The sequence below is a fragment of the Eptatretus burgeri genome, chromosome 3 (genome assembly GCF_056783735.1).
Source record: "Eptatretus burgeri isolate ZD-2024b chromosome 3, Ebu_testis_v1, whole genome shotgun sequence".
NCBI classification, from domain to species: domain Eukaryota; kingdom Metazoa; phylum Chordata; class Myxini; order Myxiniformes; family Myxinidae; genus Eptatretus; species Eptatretus burgeri.
Genome location: NC_140963.1, coordinates 57,143,714 through 57,159,103, shown reverse-complemented (window position 1 = coordinate 57,159,103; position 15,390 = coordinate 57,143,714). Strand labels below are relative to the sequence as shown.

Below are 15,390 nucleotides of genomic sequence, written 5' to 3'. Positions count from 1 at the left end.
TTTGTTCTTATAGTTTGTTAGTGTTTTTTTTTCAAATATATCACTTACATTTTCTGATGTAATACTTCAAAACTCGACGTTCCAAAAACGTGACGTTCCAGACAATCAGAGGTCCATAATTTCATAGGACCTTGAGACAATTCAAGCCATTTTGGCTTGAAGACATAATGTTTTTTCTGTAAATAGACATCTTCAGCTCTCGTATAAAATCAACAGTTGTCGATATCACATTTTTGTTGTGTTATCGGCCACTCAGAAAAGTACTGAACAATTTGCAATGGCGTTTGCCAATTTTCACGATTTTGGCTCATATTGTCTCTGATGTACATTTTCCACTACAGCGTCACCACAGGTATCTCAAACCGTGGGCAGTAGTATACAGTTGATACTTGTGTGGAAATCCAAGGCTTCTTGGTGCTTTGAAGTGAGTGTTTTGACACCCGTTTTGTGATAACTGACTATTTTGCACCATGGAAAAAGCCACTGAGTTTATCTGTTTCTAGTTTTTCATGTATTGCTTTCATATCATACAAAGTATATATTTTCTGAAAGCTTGAACCTTGTTCTATCTGTTAAAAATCACTTTTGCTGAAAATAATCATCTGTATGCTCACACTAAGGGATTAAACATGGTTGTTCCACAAAAGGGAGTTTTGAAACTGGCCCTTGAATATCCCTTGGAGCACAGTCAAGACAATCTTTAAGAAGTGGAAGGAGGATGGTACAAAGACCCTGCCAAGATGACACCGTCCTTCCAAACTGGATGACCAAGCAAAGAGGTGACTGATCAGAGAGGCCAAAGGCAACTTTGAAATACCTACATGCCTTTATGGCAAAGACTGGTCACTGTGTGCATGTGACAACAATATCCCAAGCACTCCACAAGTTTGGCCTGCATGGTAGGGTGGCAAGAAGGAAGCCAATACTCAAAAAAAAGGCCACCTTGAATCCTGTTTGAGGTACACAAAAAAATAAAAATAAAAACATTTCTGAAGCCATGTGGTAAAAAAAATATTTATGGTCTGATGAAACCAAAATGGAACTTTTTGGCCAAAATGCAAAATGTTACATTTGGCTCAAACCAAACACAGCACATCACCCAAAGAACACCATCCCTACTGTGAAGCACAGTGATGGTAGCATCATGTTATGGGGATGTTTCTCATAAGCAGGGACTGGGGCACTTGTCAGGATAGAAGGGAAAATGGATGGAGAAAAATACAGAAAAAAATCCGAGGAAAAGCTTCTGGCTCTGCAATTGAGCTGAAATTGGGACGGAAGTTCACCTTTCAGCATGGCAATGACCCGAAGCACACAGCCAAAGTTACACTGGAGTGGCTAAGGAACAAAAAGATAAATGTCTGAGTGGCCCAGTCAGAGCCCCGACCTAAATCTAATTGAAAATCTGTGGCATGATTTGAAGATTGCTGCCCATCAACGCTCCCCATCGTGAACAGTTTTGTACGAAAGAACGGGCAAATATTGCCCAATCAAGGTGTGCAAAGTTGGTAGAGACCTATCCCAATCAACTCACAGCTGTAATTGCTGTCAAAGGTGCTCCCACCAGGTATTAACTCAGGGGGGTGGACATTTATCCAATCAAGATATTCAAGTTTTGCATTTTTATTAATTTTCTGAAATTTGTAGAATTTGTTTTTCACTTGGAAGTTGTGGGTTACGTTGTGTAAATAAAGGAGGAAAAAGTCTAATTTAATGCAATTCCTGGTTATCAGGTAACAAAAGGTGAACATTTTGAAAGGGGGTGTACATTTCCTCGAGACACAGTACTTCAAAACAGTTGGTGAAAATCAAGTTAACAGAGAGAACAGAAAAAAGAATTAACAACATGAGAAAATCCAGTGGAGCAGCAAATAATTATTAAAGTTTGAGTCAACAGGAAACATTAAGCCTGATGAAAATAACGTAACCTGAACATTAAAGTAATAGCATAAAATAAATCTGTATCTACTATATGACTGGTACAAGTCATTTCAAGATCGATGTGAAAGTCTGCGCAGGGAACGAACCACATGCTGCAAGACAAGCCACCTCAATGAACAACGCAAACGACTCATGACAATTTAACATTGAATAATTAAAATGCTCAAAAAGAAATGCAAGCACAATTTTCATTTCATACACACACAAGTTTAAAAGTTAAAACAAAAATACAAGTCATATTTACAGCAGTCTGAACAAAGACAAGAGAAAGCCATGAGAATTCACAACAAAACCTTTCACAAAAAGCCACCCTTCACGAACAATACGAGTAAAAGACAAAAATAGAAAATACGAGACTTCATAGAATACCTTACCTCATGCAGTCTTGAAGAAAAAAAGGACATGGGAAGGGTCTTTTAAACTCTTGCTATCCTTTTCCAAGCACGATCTATATTAGCTTTGTTCGTCATCTTTGAATAACAGGTGCGATGGTAACCATACCAAGCCGATGGGTCTGTGTGCATGTATGTGGTTAGTCAATGGCATATATTATATATATATATATATATATATATATATATATATATATATATATATATATATATATATATATATATATATATATATATATATATATATATTGCTACGGTTGCAGAGATGCCAACTTTTGGAAATCAGAATTAGGGAGGATTTTCAACCGACACCAAATAATGTGCGCAAAGCGCACATCTCGAGCGCGGAGTGCTCGACCCTTGCGGCGGGGTCCAGGGCCCGCCTTAGGGCCCTGGAAGCTCTGGGGGTTCTAGACGCTCTCTCGTGCCCTCTGAGCCCTATTTTGGAGCATTTAACATGTTAAGAATTCCCACTTTTTGAACAAAAAAAGGGGAAAATTGTGCACTTTTTAATGTTACATGTATGTTAATATTAGTAAGTTAGGGGACAATCAAAGATTAACAAAAAGCACAAAAGAAGCAATATTTTTCTTACCTTACTGGCTGGTACTACTGCTGCTTGCTTTTTCCATGGCAGCTTTGCTGAGTGACAGCTGTGTGGCTCTTTTAGCCCTTCTGATTATGTTTTTGCTGTATTCTCTCTGGTAGCAAGGGGTGCTATGAGCTAGTTTTTCAATTAAGAGAGCTTCCAGGGTTTTGACACTCAAATTGGGACGAAATTCAGTATGATTCTTCCGTACAAGATTGAGTGCCCGCTCACATGATGCGTTCGAATGAGGAATGACCAAGATTCCCTTCATCACTTTGCTCAAATTAGGATACTTCTTGGCACCAGTGCAGGGATCTGTGAGCTGTGAAATCCGATGCCACTGCTCATCCACTCTCACTGTCTCAGTAGCAATTGTAGCTATGGAGGCGTCTGCCTGGTAGTGAGCGAATTCACTCTCAAGACTGTCTCTGTCACTATCACCGCCACTGAACAGACAGGGGAATTTCTTGATGAAAAACTCCACACAGTCAAACCCCACTTCTTGGTGTAGCTTAACATCCAGCACCTGAGCATGCTTGGCTAATTCATCATCTCGCGGCCAGGTTTTGAAGATATAATTGCAGGCTTTCACATAATATGAGCGAACTGCACTGAAGAAACCTTGGATGTCTGACTCACTCAGAGTGAAGGTGGATTTCTTGAGACTCCTTTGTTCCCTCATATACAGTTTGGCATCGTTCCCAATCATGAGGTCCTCATCATTCTTCTGATGATTTCTGTCAGAGAAGGGTACATTTACCAGAGCAACCGATGACACCGATGGTTTCAAAAACCGTACGAAGATATCTTTCAGAAGACCATTCAATTCTCCGTGCAGGAGATGAATACAGGGTTCGTCTCTTTGGAGCAGAAGATTCCCCTTCTCAAAAAGCTTGTTAGCATATCGAAGGAAGAAACAATAGAGTTTTGTTTGTGGAGACAAGAACATCCTGTTGACACGTTTTTCTCTAGATTCCTGCACAGTGTTTGAGGAAGATGCGCTTTTAGTTGTAGAACTCGTAGTACACTTAGCCGCAGGGCGATCACACTTGCGTTTACTGCCAGCAGAAGAGGTCAGACTCGTAGTACCAGATCCAATTTTACGTTTGAGGAGAGAGCTTGAGGTAGGTGCAGCCAAGGAAGAAGACCTCTGATTCGAAGGTTTTGCTGAGCTTCTATCAAGTGATTTGGCAAAAGCAGAACTTAACTTGGGTCCTTCTTTGCCTGTAGATGGGACTATCACAGTCTTTCTCGACTCTGAAGGAATCTGCTTTGTAGATGAACGTGATGAAGGGCCGGTGATGCTACCTGCTCTCAGCATTGGTTTTGGTGCTGTCCCTGCTGTCTTCTTCGCAGCAGATACTGCAGTGGTAGTGGTGAATGCTGCTCCACTAGTGCTTGATCCTGCAGTGCCAGTACTGGCAGTAGATACAGTGCCGTCCTTCTTGCTCGTTGTTAGAGTCTTGGCTACAGTTGGTTGCATTTTTCTTCGTACTTCTTCTTTGAAGAAGAGGCGAAGTGGCTCCCACTGTTCAATCAGCCTGTCTAGGCACTGACCAAGGGACAGCCACCTTGTTGCGACATGCTTCAGAATCTTGTGTGTCGGGGCATCACAGAGTTCTTGCAGTGCTTTCACTCCTTTGACGAGTTTACTACTTTTGTCCAAGTAGTCGTAAATATCGATGAGAAAGTCATCTAATTCAATGGGTAAGGCCTGAGCCGCCTTCTTGGCCGTATTGTGCATCATATGGCAAGGGCATCCCATGATGTAGCACTCTGGATTTTGTTTGTGGATATAAGCAGCGACTCCTTTGTGCTTGCCCACCATGACAGAGGCATTATTATCAGCACAAAAGGAAACACAATTTCCCCACGGAATTTTCCTGTCACTGAACTCATGATCAAGCAGTTTGAAAATGTTTTCTCCAGTGGAATCTTGTTTGTACGCAGGCAAACTTAGCAAACCTTGCTTCACAATCCCAGCACTGTTGTCATAGTACGAAATCAGGACAGGATATAGCTGGGCCTCACCACTGTCATTGCTACCGTCTGTAGCTAGGCTAAATGGAGCGAGTCTAGCAATATCGGCAATAGATGAAGCAGTAACATTTGACAACTCACCAATTACACTGGTCAACAACAAATTTGTTGTCTGCATTTTTTAAGCTGATTTAGGACGAATCTGATGCGCTGAATCCAAAACTCACATTAGTTTTGTTCAATCAGGTCAAGTTTTTGAGATATGGCCACATGTCGTTTTTTACATTTTTGTTCACATGTACGCATGTGTGGAGCATTTTAGAAGAAGTTGGTGGGGGTAAAATATCATGTCAAATAATTGTTTTAATTGGAAATAATTATTTTAATGACAAGAAGTATTCAGGTACGATAGTTCTAGGTGATTATGTCGAAAAGGGATCAGTTTGAAGTCATAAAACCTCAAAATCTTCCAAAAATTGGTGAGGCAAAGCATAAAGTTCGTGGATCAAAACTAAAGTTAATGGGGCAGATTTTGTAATAATGTGATACAAAAAAGTTGTATTTCTTGAAATAACGAACTCTGAAGAATGTACAATACCTACATGCGCCAATTTATGACATGCGCTTCTGCTCAAGCTTGGAGTGCCACAGTACGAACCCAAAGATTGGAGACTGTTCATTGACAGCAGCAAGCGATCACTGAAATGTGTTCTGCTACACAACGGCAACCAGTTTGCCTCTGTACCCATCGCTCACTCGACTATACTGAAGGAGAAGTATGAAGCGGTGAGGTACGTGCTGGAGAAAATTGGTTATGATCAGCATAAGTGGTTTATTTGTGTTGACCTGAAGATGGTGAACTTTTTGTTGGGACAACAGTCTGGCTTCACCAAGTACCCATGTTTTCTGTGCATGTGGGATAGTAGGGACCGTGCTCAGCATTACACGAAGAAGGACTGGCCTGTGCGGGAGGAATTGGTGCCATGCAAAGAAAGGAACGTCATCAACGACCCTCTGGTGGACAGAGACAGAATACTCTTCCCACCGCTGCACATCAAGCTCGGCTTAATCAAGCAGTTCACCAAGGCTCTGGACAAAGATGGTGACTGCTTCACTTACTTGTGCCAGGCTTTTCCAGGATTGACCATGGAGAAGTTGAAAGCTGGCATCTTTGATGGTTCTCAGATCCGTCAGCTCATCAGAGATCCAGAGTTCAAAAACTCAATGAACGAAGTGGAACTGGAAGTGTGGAAGACATTTGTTTTGGTAGTGAAGAACTTTCTTGGCAACAATAAGGCCAGAAACTACGCAGAACTTGTCAACAACATGCTGACTGCTTTCAGAAACCTGGGCTGCAACATGAGCATCAAGATGCACTACCTATTTTCACATATGAACCGGTTTCCTGAGAACCTGGGTTCAATGAGTGACGAGCAGGGGGAGAGATTCCATCAGGACATGAAGGAGATGGAGACCAGGTATCAGGATCGCTGGGACGCAGTCATGATGGCTGACTACTGTTGGAATCTGAAGAGAGACCTCCCTGCCGCTGAACATTCCAGGAGTTCGAAGAAACGGAAGTTCAAGCCCTGAAGTTTGAACAGTGGTGACGCAACATGCAATTTACTTGTACTTACCTTTATCAATGCCCACCATTCAGATGACAGTAATCGATGTTTCTATCATGTAATCAATAAATGTTGTTGGCAAAACATTTTTTTTTCTTAAAAACATGTTTAGGATGATATGTGTTGACAAAAATCAGCTGATAATGCCACAAAAATGTAATTGATTTTGTCACAAGATCTGATTTTTTCAAATCAACTTAGCACAAAAACCTGACTTGATGGAGAGAAACGGATGCCATTTCCTGATTCAGCAGTGCCAGAATACCCTAATTCACTTGTAGAAATCTAGACAACATTCAGAAAGTAAAAAATTGTTGACCAGTGTTCTTTTTTTCTTCTTTGTTCTTGTTCTTTTTTTTTTCTTTTTTTTTTCTTTTTTTTGTTCTTGTTTTTTTTTTTGTTTGTTTTTTTTTTTTTTGTTCTTGCACATCTTGCACATCTTGCAAGTTTTTGTTCTTGCACATCCATACTTTGAAGCAACTTTTGAATCTGGAAACATCTTTTGAAATAGAGGTCCAGCATGATCTGAGACTGATATGGGCAAGTTATGTTCCACAATAAATCCACTAAAGAGAAGTTCCGCTTGGGTAACATCCTCTTCCTCGCTTGTCCCTTGTTTGGTGAAATAATTCAGAAGTGTACCGGTACTCGTGCTCGAAGATCTCTCCTTTGCAATGTCTGTGTGCCGTTTGCTTCCAACGTGCTTCCGAATATCATCGCGACCTCCGTGCTCAACTGAAATATCAACGCTGCATACTGTACAATACGCATGATGAATTCCTCTTTCAGACTTTCGAATACATGGGTATTGGAGACTGTATTGGGTCTTGTACTTCTGAGACCATTTCTTGGTCTTCGTAAGCTTCTTTTCTGCCATTTCGTAATCAACATCGAGGGCTTGAAGCATCGGTAACTTCGAAGTCGATGTTCCACAGCTGCAGCGCGACTCGTAGAACTCTAGCGGCTGTTAAACACCGCACGGTGGTCGCGACCGCCGGGCTGGTACGGGGCCCAGCTGCATGCAGTGAGCGTATCGCATGCATATACACTGTGCATACATACCGCATGCACTGTATTGCACACATACCGCATGCACTAAATCTCAGTGCATGATCGCATAAGCGAGATCCAGACCCAATGTTTCGCTGCTCCTCATTTGAATTTGCAATTTTTTACGTACAATTTGGTAGCAGCGAACGTTATGGAGTTACCACATGCTATACGTAGCAGACGATGCTTTTCATTCAATTCTCATACTAGTACATTCTGATTAGTGAACAGTGCAAAAATATCAAAATTTCGGGAGGATAAGGATAGTGATCGTAAGGGCGGGAGTTTGGGTGAATTTTCGGAAGCCTCCCGATGAAATCGGGAGGGTTGGCATTGCTGCGGTTGTGGAAATTCACAGAACACCATTCAGGTTCCCCGAAGATCAGTTATGTGGATAAGTGTGTGTCCAGGTTAGATTTCCCCACCGATGTATAACGGGCTGTGAATCTTGGTCGTGTTATTCTTTTCTATCTTTATTTTAAGCAATCATGTCCTCACCACCTTCTCCACAACACCACCATCTTTTCACCAACAACATCTCCACAAACAAACACGATGGCATCCTCGACAGCGGCAAAGTGATTTCAAACACAGCTGCGTTGGGAGAGTGATTTCAAACACGGCCACGTTTGACAGCGAGATCGGATCAGAACGACAAAAGAGGCGGAGCCAGCTGGGGGTGAAAGTTCAATGGTGAAAGAGGCAAGCGCTGCCTTCGGGTGGCGAAGCCTACAGCGGCTTCACCCCTCCGGGCTATAAAAAGGCGCGTTTCGACGCCGAGAGCGTTGTTGTTGGTCGGAGGAGTGGAGTTCGTTCATCGTTGGAGCCAGCCAAGTCACCAAGTTGTGGTTGGTCGTTGTTGGTCGGTGGAGGCAGTCGAGAGAAGTCGCCAGCCGGAGAGAAGTCACTAGCAAGCTACATAACGGTCCGAGCAATCGGGCCCTGAGTTGTTGGTCGGAGGAGTGGAGTTCGTTCGTCGTTGGAGTCAGCCAAGTCACCAAGTTGTTGGTTGGTGGAGGCAGTCGAGTTGGAGTCGGGAGAAGTAGCCAGCCGGAAAGAAGTCGCCAGCAAGCTACGTAACGGTCCAAGCGATCAGGCCCCGAGTCAGTCGAGCGACGCTGAGGAGTGAGCGGGCTCTGAAAGAGCATCAACTCGAAAAGAGAAAGGCCCGTTCGCTCCTCTGAAGCATCGTCGACCAGGTCCCGCTGCTAGGCCCTGGACCAACCAAGCCGCCGTTACAACAGCTGCTGCGTTGACAACGAGACATACGGAGGGTCGCCGACCAAAAGACCCATCGAGTCGCCTCAAGGGCGACAAAGGTAACCTGCCTGGCCTCGCGGAGCTCCTTCGGTCATCCCAGCTCCGAGGAACATTAAAGGCTTACGAGCCCAGTTCTGACTTTCTGGGGTTTTGCATGGAAGTCTGTGGCGCCTTGTCTACCAAGTAGAACTGATTAAGTGCATGTACATAATAAATAGATATCGGCTGTAGGTTTTTACTCGTGTCTTGTCCCCTACCCCCATTCATTGAATTGCTTACATGTGCAAATAAATGTTCCCCATTTTTGAATGTCACCTGCTCGTTGTGTCCCTTCCTCCATTGACTGCCACAATTGCGTTCAGAATAATTAGCTGGCTGACGACAAGCCGATAAAATGTACATCTGGCCCGACGGGGCTTGGCGATATAAAACTGCTCGGCAATCGCAAACGGAACGAGCTGCTTAAAGCGGCTCGTTTTCGTGCAGGCTCCGTTGAGGTATAAATCCCCGGCATTTCTGTCTGCGTGAATAATTAGGTACATCGACAATTCGGCGATCAACCCTGTAGCGCGTGGACAGAAGAGTTGGCTGGTTTATGGTGTGGTTAAAAACACCCGTAGCTGGGTTTCAGCGTTGATCCGAAAGCTGCGACTAGATTTCTCGTTCGGTGGGTGCGCGGCCGCAATTGAGCTAAAGGCGGTCGAAAATCCACAACAATAATGTATATATATATATATATATATATATATATATATATATATATATATATATATATATATATATATATATATATATATATATATATATATACATATACATATACACATATATACATACATACATATATATATAGAAGTTATTGTGATTCACTCAAATATAAAAATGAGTGCACGTCCCGAAGCTCACCTGGATCAAGAGCAACAGTCACTCAAACCCCTCAGAGACCCCAATCTCTGGTTAATGTCGTGGACAAACTTTGGTACATCACGGGTGATGGTTGTGGTCAAGTTTCATCAAAATTGTGTGTGTAGTTTCGGAGAAGAGAGCAAATACCTATTTTATGGGGTCAACCCCCCCCCACCCTCCCCCGATTGACCGAGGGTCTTCGGGAGCACTCTCCAGCCATGAACATGCGCTGAATTCCGTTTCAGCGTTGTTATTTAGCGGAGCGCCAGGGCTACCTGGACATTGTTGAACGAGCCCCAGCACATATTTGGGCTTCCAACTATACATCGAAATACCCCAAATCATGTCCTTCGTTCTTCCGGCATCTTCAGACATTGTGGTGAGCGTCCAGGGAGCCAACTGTGTTTGGGGTGGTTTGTAGCAGTTGTAGTGAGGTAGAGGAAGCACTGGGAGTGGTTGAAGTAGTTGTGGTGATGAGGTTGAAGTGGTTGGTTGCGGTTGTGGCAAACAGGTCAGGCGTAGGTTGTTTTGGGGATTTTTAGAAAGCGTTGTGAGAATTATGGTGAGGGTTGTAGCGTGTGGTGAGCGTCTGGGATGAGGCATCGGTTGGTTTAAGGCATGCCGTTTGAACAGGAACTGGCTTGCATATGCAAACAAGGCGATCGCTGTGCCTTCTTGACGCTGCGCAGGTAGCGTTACTGGCTTGACGTACATGCATGCGTGGCTTTGTGTGAAATAAAAGGAAGCAAAACTACAAGGAAATTTTTGCACAGGAGGGGGTCATTCGGCCTATCATGCCTGCGCCACACAAATACCAGATTTAGTAAATCCATCAATACCCCTTCGTGTGCAACCTTTTGGCTGCTACACTGGTACTCGTTTCACCAACCGAGGAAGGATGACAAGCTGAGTCAACCCCTAGTGTCAATTCAGTGGCCAATGAGGCTTGAACTCAGGACCCTAGGATCCCAAGCCACCACCTTAACCGCTAAGCCAACACCAGGTTCACAAAAGGTGTTCAAAAATAAAAGAAAGAGTAGGAGTGGGGGATTGAAGACCAAACTAAAATCCCCACACAATGCATTTTGTCCAATTTACCCACAAGACATATGGAAGGGCGAACTAAACGAATACTAAAGAAATAACCAACTGTCTTGAGATCGCTATATGTTGGATGCCATTGCCTCGGAGCAGTGCCTGCTTTGCAGAGCTGCAACAACATAACCAAGTAAATAAATGAGGATTGACAAACCTTGACCAGAGCAACAATGTCCTTCAATTTGGTAGCAGCTTTCTCATAATCAGGTGCAAGTCTCTTGCAGTGTCCACACCTGCAAACCAGGTAAATATGGATGTAAAGAAGAAAGGCTCAATTAAAGTCCCAAACCCAACAAAACAATAGCTATCAGAACAATACAGTTTCACAAGTCCCCAAAACATAATACAGAGAAGAAAATTCGCATAATGGCATTTGTTCCTTGTTGCAGAACCACAAAAGTTTTTGGTTATTTTTGCAAAGTCCATGAGCAGGGTCTGACCCACAGTCTTTCAGAAAGACCTCCTGTAATAAGAGAAGGGAACAAGAGTGAATTGTTGTGTGTGGACTACCATCACGTGTAGACCAGTTGAGGTGAGGCAGGCACATTATCCGACCCTGATGATCATTAACAATCCACCTCGGTTTTTACCAACAATCCACTCGTGTCGGTTCTCCTGAAACCAACTCGACTTCTTTCAGGTTCGAATCCAAGTCCTCGATATGGCTTCCTCCAGTTGGATTTGAATAGACACCTCTTGGACGCCAGTCCAGTGTCCTCACACGCAAGCCATAAAATGTACCTGAAAGTGTCGTCGACCTCTTGCTCTAACGAAAGAGCTAACACAAAAGGTCAGCAGCACTTCACTTCTCAGGGGTGATCATCAGTGCACCGATGTCAATGTTCAAGTGATAAAATGTATCGTGGAAGAGCAAGAGGTCTATTTGCTTGGTCTTCTTCAATCAATTTCAAAGGGTACTATTTTGCAGATAGATATATAGAAAGATAAATGAATAAATAGTGCAAGGTACAAAACTCGAAACTAAAGTGCAATAATTCATTCACACATTGCAATCAAAGGGGAAAAAACAAATTATTAAAACAATAAAAAGGAATTTAATCTAAATAAGAATTTGAGGCTGCAATTTTTAATCCAGTAACATGGGTTAGTCACACAACAAAATGTTTAAATGTAACTGGTCATAACCCAAGCAAATAAGTTCATATCTGATAAGTCCCAAAACAATGAAGCATTGTCAGTGAAGAATCCATTAACATTACAAGTTAACCCTGATAAGAACATCATGTACCAAACTGGACCCGCCCCCCCCCAAAAAAACAACAACAACAACGACTGGTACGTACATGGGCAGCAAATGATGGTCAAAAAACAGTATGAAATAGTGGAGGTCACCTGCAAGTTGGTACCACCAATTAGGATTAACCACAGCCTGAGCACTCATTAAACTGAGGTCCACCACTAACCAATTTAGATCAACCACAGCCTGTGGTCCACAAATAAATTTAGGATCAACCACAGCCTGTTCCCACATTTGGCTGAAGTCCATCACCACCAATGTAGATTTGCCACAACCTGAGGTCCACAACAGTTTTAGGATCAACCACAACCTGAGGTCCATCCACCACAACCAAATTGGATGAACCACAACCTGAGCACTGATTAAACTGAGGTCCACCACTACCAATTAGGATTAACCACAACTAAATTGGATGAACCACAACCTGAGCACTGATTAAACTGAGGTCCACCACTACCAATTAGGATTAACCACAACCTGAGCACCAATTAAACTGAGGTCAACCACTACAAATTAGGATTAACCACAGCCTGAGCACAAATTAAACTGAGGTGCACCACTACCAAATGAGATGAACAACAGTCTGAGCACCAATTAAACTGAGGTCCACCACTACCAATTGAGATAAACCACAGCCTGAGCACCAATTAAACTGAGGTCCACCACTACCAATTGAGATAAACCACAGCCTGAGCACCAATTAGACCGAGGTCCACCACTGCCAATTGAGATTAACCACAGCCTGAGCATCAATTAAACTGAGGTCCACCACTACCAATTGAGATTAACAGCCTGTTCCCCAATTTGGCTGAAGTCCACCACCAATGTTGATTAGCCACAGCCTGAGGTCGACAACAGTTTTTGGATCAACCACAGCCTGAGGTCGACAACAGTTTTTGGATCAACCACAGCCTGAGGTCGACAACAGTTTTTGGATCAACCACAGCCTGAGGTCGACAACAGTTTTTGGATCAACCACAGCCTGAGGTCGACAACAGTTTTTGGATCAACCACAGCCTGAGGTCGACAACAGTTTTTGGATCAACCACAGCCTGAGGTCCACAACAGTTTTTGGATCAACCACAGCCTGAGGTCCACAACAGTTTTTGGATCAACCACAGCCTGAGGTCCACAACAGTTTTTGGATCAACCACAGCCTGAGGTCCACAACAGTTTTTGGATCAACCACAGCCTGAGGTCCACAACAGTTTTTGGATCAACCACAGCCTGAGGTCCACAACAGTTTTTGGATCAACCACAGCCTGAGGTCCACAACAGTTTTTGGATCAACCACAGCCTGAGGTCCACAACAGTTTTTGGATCAACCACAGCCTGAGGTCCACAACAGTTTTTGGATCAACCACAGCCTGAGGTCCACAACAGTTTTTGGATCAACCACAGCCTGAGGTCCACAACAGTTTTTGGATCAACCACAGCCTGAGGTCCACAACAGTTTTTGGATCAACCACAGCCTGAGGTCCACAACAGTTTTTGGATCAACCACAGCCTGAGGTCCACCACAGCCTGAGGTCCAGAACAGTTTTTGGACAACCCCAACCCAGCACCAATGAGCTCGACCACAACCAATTAATCAACCGAAGCCGAAAGTGCATCACCACCGACGAGGAAACGAGTTTGATCACAGCCAAATTAGGTGGTCGAGGTCCACCACATGATGAAACAAGTATCAAAACGAGGCAAAGCAGTCATTAAACGAGCCGCTTGTTACTTCATCGACAACAAGATGAGAGGCACACCAGGGGGCGAAGAACTCCACTAAAGCCATGTCATGCTCAATGATACGATTGGCGAAATCGTTGTCTGTAAACTCGAGCACATCGCTGGCGGAAGCGAGCGCCGCCAGCGCCAGGAGCGCCACCGTGAAGCGCCACATGTCGGCTGAGAAGACGAAGCAGACGGAAGAGAGGGACAATTTGAAAATCAGGATTTAAAGTAGTATCGGAGAGAGCAGCACACGTTGATCCTGAGCTGCACTCTAACCCCGCCTTGTTCGAGTGCTCGAAATGTGTGGCGTCGCTCGATTGGTGCTTTTGTGTCACGTGCCTGGACGTGGGCACCGTTGATTGGTCGAGGCTCTTGCCTACGTCATACGTAAATTTGTTTTTTTTGTACAAACGTGTTGTCATCCCTTTCAATGGCAACATAAATATATACTTACGATTTGTCGGTATTTATCAGAAATCGTTTCAGTTTTCGGGGCAATTATACAAATATTCACTTCCGATGACGTATATTCCGTTTCCGCTTTGCTGTGTTCGTTTCCGCCTGCGGATGACGCTTGTTTAACTTCTATTTGGACTCGAAATAAATGAAAATATATCCAACACACTGACTGTTGCAATTCGGCGAGAGGTGTAAAATCAAAATAAATCCCTTCAATCCTTTTCCTAATTCACCGGCGCTTCCTGTGCTCCATCGGATGGGGACTTCATCCGGGGATATTCATATGGGATTTTTAAAGTTCGTTCGAATGTCCCTTTTTGGAGTAACATTTCACTCCCAAAGTTTTTGCTCCCAAAGCATGTTTTTATACAATGAAAATAACATTTTAATATCAAAGTACTTTTGATATCCAGATCCGGATTCGGATCTTCACCAAAATCGAATCAATTCGTCGTTACCACACACCCAACCCGTCCACCGAGTTTCATCCGAATCCGTCAACAACTTTTTGAGATATCGTGCTATCTATCGTCTGTGGCCCTCTCAATGGTGAAGAATCACTTTAAAAATTAAATAATTATTATTTCCAGATCCGGATCCGGATCTTCACCAAAATCGAATCAATTCGTCATTACCACACACCCAACTCGTCCACCGAGTTTCATCCGAATCCGTCCACAGCTTTTTGAGATATCATGCTATCTATCGTCTGTGGCCCTCTCTCTCAATGGTGAAGAATCACTTTTAAAAATTAAATAACTATCATATCCAGATCCGGATCCGGATCTTCACCAAAATCGAACGAATTCGTCGTTACCACACACCCAACCCGTCCACCGAGTTTCATCCGAATCCGTCCACAGCTTTTTGAGATATCATGCTATCTATCGTCTGTGGCCCTCTCTCCCAATGGTGAAGAATCACTTTAAAAATTAAATAACTATTATTTCCAGATCCGTATCCGGATCTTCACCAAAATCGAATCAATTCGTCCTTACTACACACCCAACTCGTCCACCGAGTTTCATCCGAATCCGTCAACAACTTTTGAGATATCGTGCTATCTATCGTCTGTGGCCCTCTCTCTCAATGGTGAAGAATCAC

The 15,390-nt window shown here is 43.5% G+C and overlaps 1 protein-coding gene across 1 annotated transcript in view; it reads right to left on the bottom strand.

Moving 5' to 3' along the window:
• The window catches only part of PDIA3 (protein disulfide isomerase family A member 3), a 39,745-nt gene extending 25,592 nt beyond the window's left edge, over positions 1-14,153 (bottom strand). Inside the window, exons 1-2 of the mRNA XM_085873534.1 lie at positions 13,860-14,153; positions 10,999-11,077 (exon numbers count right to left, since the gene is read on the bottom strand). Of these exons, the coding sequence (XP_085729660.1) occupies positions 10,999-11,077; positions 13,860-13,996 (216 nt within the window). The 5' untranslated portion in view covers positions 13,997-14,153. The remainder of the gene's footprint in view (positions 1-10,998; positions 11,078-13,859) is intronic.
• Positions 14,154-15,390: the final 1,237 nt, after the last annotated feature.